General features: G+C 67.6%; 1 protein-coding gene across 1 annotated transcript; it reads right to left on the bottom strand.

Annotated features, from left to right (window-relative positions):
• Positions 1-248: 248 nt before the first annotated feature.
• PRR35 (proline rich 35) lies at positions 249-4900 on the bottom strand. The gene is made up of 3 exons (XM_036915678.2): positions 4750-4900; positions 1131-2232; positions 249-863 (listed from the first exon to the last, which is right to left on the bottom strand). The coding sequence occupies exons 2-3, from the start codon at positions 2192-2194 to the stop codon at positions 257-259; spliced, it is 1671 nt and encodes a 556-aa protein (XP_036771573.2). The 5' UTR covers positions 2195-2232; positions 4750-4900; the 3' UTR covers positions 249-256.
• Positions 4901-8395: the final 3495 nt, after the last annotated feature.

Below are 8395 nucleotides of genomic sequence, written 5' to 3'. Positions count from 1 at the left end.
GGAACAGCAATGGAAGGAGGCCCAGACGGGTGTGTGAAAGTGGTTTCTATTTTAATGTCCACAACTGTGATCAACAAACAGCCGTGACCCTCTGCTGTCCCTGTGTGGCCTTGGTCATGGCAGGTGGGGTCCATCCACGGGCATGCGGGACAGGCTCCAGGACTCCCCTCCACGACTGGGGTGGGTTGGGGACAGGCGATGGGTGTGGGACTGGAGAGAGGCCCATCTGCTAAGGACAGGTGGCACCTGGGAGGCCCTACAGGCCGGGGACAGCCTCAGGGGGCCAGGGGCCCCCAGCCCCACCTCGGGTGCCCCAGCTGCTGCCGGGAATGACGGGGTCCTCTGGGGCTTGGAGGGGTAGGCCTGGGGGTGGGACGCTGGAGTCAGCCTCGCACTTGGTGGCGCGGCTGGAGAAAGCCTTGGCTGTGGGGCCCAGCATGCTGGGCGGCTCAGGGGTCCCCCGGGCCAGTGTGGGGCCCAGCTCTGGCAGCCCCCAAGCCCCTGAGGGTCCCTTGGGCCCCTTGGTAGGCGCCCGTTTCACAGAGAGGTCGAGGGGAGCGTCTGGTGGCCGGACCGCCTGCTCCAGCGCCTGGTGGATGGTGAAGAGCTCCGCGCGGATCTTCCCCAGCCGCTCCCACAGAGGCCTTGGGGCCAGGCCTCCGGCAGGCGCCAACCACCCCAGGTGCTGCTCCACCCTGGCACAGTCGCCAAGGGCCTGAGTCAGGTCTGCGCACACGTGTCCAGGGCCCCCCACTTCCAGGCCCAGCGGCTGCTGGGGAAGGGGGACCCTGGGGTCTGGGGTCTCAGGGTCGCCTGGCTCCTTGTCCTCAGGCCGGAGCATCACGGAGGGGCCAGTGCACAGGCTAGAGGGTAGGAGGCGGTCAGGAGGCTGGGCTGCCGCCCAGTGCACCCAGCCCCTGCCCCACCCCACTCATGCTCCCTGTCCAGCCTGTCGCCCTGGTCTGGGGCTGAGACCCCAGAAGGACAGACAGGCCGGCTCTCTGGTCTTGGTTCCACTCTGTGGCCTGAAGCCCATGTTCCTGAGGACTGAGCTCAGGATGAGGCTCAGCCACCCTGCCCAAGCCCTCTTTCCCCCGTCCCCCCAAGACTGGGGGGGCCCTGGTACACACCTGCTCTGGGAACCAAGCTTCACTGTGCTGGAGGGGGTCCTCTGGGGCTCCAGCCTGCTTCCTAGGAGCAGCTTCCTCTCGGGGTCGCTCTGGGCAGCCCGCTCCAGCTCCCCCTCCTGTCCTGGGTCCCCAGGGGCACCTTGGGGCCAGGGCCTGCCTAGGCTGGTTATGGGCACCTTCAGCAGCTCCGGGGCCAGAGTCCCAGGAGGCCCCTTAGGGGGAGCAAGGGGCTTGCTGGGCGCAGCCCTGCCTGTCGCCAGCCCCAGAGTGTGTTCCAGGAGCAGGGGGTAGTACAGGTTGGGGACCAGGGTGGGGCGCTCAGGGGGCTGTGGGGCAGGGAAGGTAGTGGTGGGGGGCAGCAGGGGGCCTGCCGAGGCCAGGAAGGGCATGTGGGCTGCAGCAGCCAGGGAGGGCCCCAGGTAGGAGAAAAGCCCCGGGCTTAGAGGGTAGTTGATGCCCAGCAGGGACAGGTGAAGCCTCTGGGCCTCGGGGAGCTCGCTGGGTGCGGGTGGGGGGTAGCAGGGGATGCCACGCTCAGAGCCTGTTGCGGCTGCATCCACCACGGCCATGCACCTTGGGCCCCCGCCCGGCTCCGGCTTCCATGGCTCAGCCAGGAGCCTGCCGAGGCCTGCACCCTTCTGGGCATCCCTAGCTGCAGGGGATGGCGTCCCCAGGGACCCCTCTGCCCCCACTCCAGGGCCTCTGACATGGTGGTGCAGGGAGAGGACGTCGGTGACGAGGTCGGGATTGGCGGGAGCATCTGGGAGCATCTGGGAGCTGCTGGGGTCCATGGGGCCCGAGGGGAGGCCTGGGGTGGGCGCAGCCGTGGTGCAGCGGCGCGCCCAGGCGGGGGAGCCAAGCAGCAGTGAGAGCGAGTCCTCGCAGAGGCCGTACTTCATGTGGCTGTAGAGGTGGGACTTCTCCAGGCAGGTGAAGGGGCACTGGAAGCATTTGTAGTTGTAGGGCTTGCCCCAGGGCCTCGGGATGTAGTGGGGCTTCTTGGGCTTCCGGGCCCGGACCCGAGCCCCAGGGCCCCGGCGGCACGAGGCTGCCTCACGGGACATGGCGGCTGCTGGCAGGCAGGCCCCCGCACCGTGGGCACCTGTGCACAGGGCACCTTGGTCAGCGTCAGCCGCCTCTGGCTGGCTCCCCGCTCCCCTGGGCCCCCAGTAGCCCCAGCTCCAGGGGGCACTGGTGCCCGCACCGCCTGTAGACCTTGGCTGCCCCCTGCCTGCCGCAGCCCCCACCTCAGCCTTCAGTCCCCCCGACGCACACTTCTGGGGCTGCAGGAGAAATGCAGGATGCCCAGCTAAATCTGACTCGGGGAGACAGCAAACACTTGGGCTAGCCCATATTGGGAATATACACTAGAAAACTATTTTTTGTTTATTGAAATTTAGGTTTAACTGGGCATCCTGTACTTCATCGGTTGACCTCATGAGTGCCTGCACCCCAGGTCTGGCCAGCCTGCCATGGGGTGAGTCCAAACAAGCCCACTGCGGGGGGCATGAGCCTCCCTTGTCTTATGCCCCTCTAGAGAGATTCGTGCCTGTGCTGGGAGCCGAGGTAGGAGCCAGGAGATGAGGAACGGGCAGGAGGCTGAGTGGCTGGTTAACGTCGCATGGGAGGGTGCATGCGGGGTGTGCTCCTGCTCCAGGGTGCTGGGCGAGCACCAGAGGTCTCTGAGGGGGTCACCCTCACGTGGGGCTAGGCCAGGCTGGGAGGCGTGGGCATCACAGCATGGCCCTGCAGCACAGCCACCTGCTCAGCCTGGCTCCATCTGGGTGTCCTCAGGCAGGTCAGCGGCCAAGCCTGCAGCGGTCGAGCTCAGCCAAGACCCTCCTCTCCACACACCCGCACGCGCTCTTGGGAGCCGCTCCACACTCCATCTGGGCCGCCACCTGGGCCACCCACAGCCCCGGTGAGCGCCTGTGTGCGTGCACAGCAAGTGTGCACACAAGGCTTTGGATGTGTACACACAGAGCACAGCAAGCTCTCACCCGGTGCCTGGAGGCACAGTCCCCATACCATGGGCAACTCAGAACACAGGAGGCTGCCCAGAAGATGCATGGGGCCCCAGGCACACACACACGTGGGCTCATGCCCCACTTGGTGGGCACAGTCATCGTGCACATGAGCACAGGACAGCGGGGGCATGAGCAAGTGCTCGGACCATCCAGGTGCAGTGCACACACACACACGCCTACACACCTGACCACACGTGACCACAGACACTCACGGAGGAAGACACACACACATACACTTGCCCTGCTCCCCAGTGGGTTGAGCAGGTCAAGGCTGGGCAGCCTTTGGGAGTAGCCATCCTCCCTGCTGGCCTTTGGTCTCTGCACACTGCAGGCAGTGATGTCTGCTGGCCCCAAACACTGGGTGGGCATCCCTGTCATAGGGACAGCTAGAGGGGTGCAGAGGGCTGTCCTTTGGAAGGGCCCTTGGGTTGGGGGGGCAGCAAGACCGGGGCCAGGGCATGCATGGGGCAGACAGAGGCTGACCAGCTGGTCTAAGGCTGTCTGCAGCTCTGGAAGGGCCGCAGGGGCTCGGGGGAGGAGGCTGGTTCCAGGAGAGGGCCTGGGGCTCCCCAAAAAATAGCACAACCCCCAGGCTTGGTGGTGGGTGCAGAAGCAGTCCCCATCCCTGGCCCCCCCCCATACAGATGACAAATAGGCACGTGTGCTCAGGAGACAGAGGCGGCTGTGCTGGGGCCATCGATCACCCAGCCCTGGGAGCCACACAGCTGTGCTGCCTGGTGCCACCGCCCACCCCACCTCCCAGCTGGGACCCCTGGACTGGGGAGGGCGCTCCTCCTGGGCCCCATTTCAGATTGGTCACTGGGTGGGGAGCTCGTTTGGGGGCCCTCTCAGCAGCTGCCGACCCCACAGGGACCTAGAGGATGCGTGGCACCTGCCCTGCATGCCTGTGCACAGCCAGAGACACCCCCAGACGCCAGCATGCACCCCACACACCCACAGGCATGTTCACGAACGCCCGTGTCCCAGCCTGTGACTAGGTGAGCTCCAAGGGTGGCCTGCTCCCCCAGACACCCGGGCTCTGCTAACCTTCCCCTGGGGGGGGGGGGCAGGGGCACGCCGGCCACCCAGGGATGACAGCCTGCCCATCCCTGCCAGCTCCCTGGGGACTCGGGGGACCCTTGCACACAGGGCATGGTACAAGGGGGGTGACCAGGCTCCTCCCTGGCTGAAGCTGGGACCCAGCCCCCTCCTCCTGCCCTCCCCAGCCCGCAAGGGCCCCCCACAGCAACGGGGCTGCTGCACCGGATGGTCCCGGGGTGCGGAGCCCAGGCAGGACTTGGGGATGGGGGGGAGCTGGCTCTGCCAGGCGTGCACCCCGACACTCCTGGGCTCTGTCCCCGCGCCCCTCGCGCCCAGCCTGGCCCGCGCGGACCCCGGACTTCGCCGCCCGCCCTGCCCGCGCCGGGCCTGAGCCGCGCTGTGGGACCGGCAGAAACTTCCCACCCGCCCCGCCAGGCGCCGGCCGCGACCCTGGACCCCGCGGGGCGGCTCCGGCCCTGAGGCAGCGGCTCCGCGGGAGAAACTGAGGCGCGGCGCCGGGAGCGCCCCCCGCACGCCCTGTGGTCACTCACTCGGCAGAGTCCCCGAAGCCTCCGCCCGCGACCTCGTCCCCCGACGCCGACTCGCACCCACTGAAGTTGGCGGCGGGAGCGGCCGCGCGTGCGCCACGGCGCCGGACTTGGGGGGGCGCTGCGACCTCCGACCAGGGCTGGCGGGGAGGGGCGCGCGCCCGCAGCCGTCCCCGGGCCCCGCGCGCCGCCCGCCCGCAACCGCCCCCGCGCGCCGGACCGCTCGGCTCTGCCCGCGGCGCCGCAACTCCTGGATGGAGCGGTGGCCGGTGCCACCGGTGGCACCGCCCGAGCCGGGCAGGGACGGGCAGCGGCTGAGGAGCCGGGATTGGGGGCGCAGGTGTGTGGACGAATGAGGGGCGCCGGCCCCGTCCCGCCCACCTGGCCTGCAGGCTGCCGCGGGGGTTACGCAGAGGCGGCCAGGTCTCCTGGGTCCCCCCGCATTGGTGTGACGGGGTGTAGGCAGCGGAGGGCGCACGGAGAGGGGCCTTCAGCACTCATATGTCAGGGCCTGGGGGCTGGGCCCCGGGACAGGGGGGCCTGTGGGGGACACAGCCACCCTGGGGAGTCGGGGCCCAGCCTGGGAGGGGACCGAGCCTGGCCCCTGGGAGGGTCAAAGCCTGGAGCCCAGCGCACAGAGTGGCTCAAGCGTCCTCTCCCACCAGCCCTCCTTGTACAAGCCTTACCGCCTGGGCTGTTTCCTCTTTTGCAAACAGGAGGCTGAATAGATCAGTGCCCCCCCCAAGTCCCCCTGCCCACGGGTGGCCACTAGCTCAGCGCAGGATCATCACTGTGCGCTCACTCCCTGGCAGGTGCCCCGGGGGGGGGGGGCTCCACAGCAAGGACCACCCTGCCTGCTGCTGGGGTCCCTCTCAGGAGGTCCTGGGGCGGGTGAAAGGCAGGACTGGGGATAGGCTTGGACGCTCCCCACCCCCGAATGTCCTCATGGCCAGAGCTGCTCCCAGCCCACCTCCCAGGGTAAACCAAATTCCACATCGCTCCCTAAGCTGTCAAACCTTAATGGTCTCACTTCTCAGCTGGAGCTCAGCGGCAGTTCATGTGACCAGTCCGTTCTGTTCTGGACACGGACACAGACACGCCTGGATGGGGCCAGACCGGGCTCTCCCAGGGAGCGTGCTTTGTCCAAGAAGGTAGTCTAGCCCAGTGATGTGTGGTGGTGCCGGACAGCGTCTGCAGAGGCCCACCCTGCAGGGTGAGGAACAGGCTTCCTGGAGGATGCCCGGCTACTTTTGGGGAACAGGGGCACCTCAGGGGAGGAAGGAGTGTCCCCTAGGGGCCTCTGGGTGTCCCACCTCAAATGTAGCAGCTGGAGGAAGACCCTGGATCCAGAGTCCAGGCCCTCCTGGTCCCTGTGAGCCTGGCCTGTCCCCGTCTGCGTAGTCCGTTACAGGCTCCGGTGTCCTGGGGCTCTGGACCTCCACAGGCATCTGGGAGGAATGGGGCTGCGGGTCTGGGGGAGTGCACAGTGCTGTGGTCCTCCGGCCCCACTTCTCCTCATAGGGTCTGCAGGGCAGGGATGGGGGCCGGAGGACCGCTGTGGGTGGCACGACACGCCACCCTTCCCCTCTCTGCCCACCTGGCCTGGCCCAGCTGACCAGCTGAGCGTGCAGGCAGCCTTAGGCCAGGAGACAGCTTGAGCGGCCACCATGCCAGCAGCTCTGTGGAGAGTGGGGGCCGGGAGGCCTGCTCCTTCTGTACACAGACCCCACTGTGGGTTTGCTCAGCCAGACCTGGGCCCCTCAGCACGGGCAGGGGGGTAGGCGGCCCAGGTCACCTTGAGACAGGGGGAGCAGGGTCCCAGGCCTTGGCCACGCGGTCCCAGGGACAGTCTTGGGCTTCCACGTCCCTCCCTGGCCGGCCCCACGAGGGGCTGGGAGAGGCCACGGCTGCCAGCACTGAGGGTGGGCTGGCTGGAGGCTGCGGCCATCATCCAGGGGAAGGAGGGTGATGGATCCCTATGCCCTCATCCTGGGGAGCTCTGCCTCTCAGCATGCAGGAGGGCGGCTCAGGTGCCCAGGAGCCCCGGGGAGCGGGGAGGAGGCCGGGACTTGGTGTGCTGGGGGAAGCAGAAGCCTGAGGGGGGCTCGGCACCGGCTGTGGATACCGCACCGTGGATGGCCTTTCCGGAAGTCGTGGGACGGAAGAGTGGAGCACGTCCAGAGGGACTCGGCACCCGATGGGCCTGACCTGTGTGCCTTTCTGGGCTCCCAGGAGGGTCTGTGCTGGGAGGTGCTTGCTCAAGGGGATACTGAGAGCTCACCCACAACTGTCACTCAATGACCTGAGCACAGCCGTGTCGGGCCAGCCGGTCAGGTGCCTGCATGACCATCCACACGCCTCCAGTAGGTGAAGCTGGGACATCGTGGCCAGCCCTGGGCCCGGTACCCTTTTCCCAGGGCCTCCCCGGCACATCTGTTCCCTCACAGCTGGCAAACGTTGTGCCCGGGGCCTGTCCTACTTCTCACACAGGAGTGGGGGTGGGTCATGGCCCACCCGCTGGGACCCGCCGCCTGCATGTCTGTGTGAGCGTGGGCCTGGGGAGGTGTGGCAGGGAACCCACATGGCCCTGAAGCCTACGCCCCTGCCTCAATCCCTCATCTTCAGGGTGGGTGGGGAGACTCAGTTTCTGGGTGCTTTTGGCATGGGTGGGCCCTGGGGAGCCGCCTCCTGTCCTCAGCTGGTCCTGGTGCAGGGTTGGGGGGACGCCTATGGCTCCACCCTCTGCCTCCAGCCAGAGCCTCAAGTCAGCCATTAACCTCCTCTGCCTGGCATGCCCTCGGCCATCCCGTCACCTCCATGAATGCTGGGTGAGCACGCCAGGGGTGCGCGTGGGCAAGTCGGCGGTGGGCCCAGGGAAGGCAGGACCCGTGACTCAGTGCCCAGCGCAGGCTTGTCTCGTCTCTTTAGTGTCCTCTCCAGGATGGGTGAAGAGGCCAGGCCACCCAGTGGGCAGACTGGAGCCCTTGGGCAGGGCCTGTGAGCCCAAGGGATGGGTCAGTGCCACGTGGCAGGATGGCCACGGCTCACGCTCGCCCACTCGTGGGTGAGCTCTGGGACCCGCGGCAGCCCCTGAGTGTCTGTGGGCCCCCAGGCCCTTGGTTGTCCTCTGCCTCTAGAAGTGAGATGGCCTCAGAGACCCCAGGCTGAAAGCGGTGCTCGGCTGAAGAGGGCAGGCCCATGCCAGCAGGCCCTGGGCACCAGCCCGAGAACACTGGTGAGACGCCTGAGGGGACACAGCAGAAGGCCAGCAGTGGGGCTGGGTGGCTGCGTGGACAGGGCTGTGGGCAGATTTTGGGGGAGCTTCATGGGGGCACATGCAGGGCCTACCCGGTGGGAGGGCCTCCGGCTCCGGCACCATGGGGTGTCAGGATGACTGCTGTCCCTGCCTCTGACTGGCTGCAGGCTGCCTCCCCCCACATGCTCCACCAGGACCTGCCCTGTCAGCGGCCACCTGGATGACCTTCTGTGTGTCTCAGGCTGCTGGAATGGAGGGGTCCAAAGGGTGGCACCATCGTGGGAGGAACGTGAGCAGGGCGGGGGCCTTTCTAAGCACTGAGGAAGTCGCCTGGCCACGAGGGTGGGATGAGAGGGTCGAGCCACCGGAGCCCCCACCCGGCTTCCAGCCAGC

Source organism: Manis pentadactyla, chromosome 10 (assembly GCF_030020395.1).
Source record: "Manis pentadactyla isolate mManPen7 chromosome 10, mManPen7.hap1, whole genome shotgun sequence".
Classification (NCBI taxonomy): Eukaryota; Metazoa; Chordata; class Mammalia; order Pholidota; family Manidae; genus Manis; species Manis pentadactyla.
Note: the sequence above shows the minus strand (reverse complement) of the source record. Positions and strands in the feature narration are given on the sequence as shown.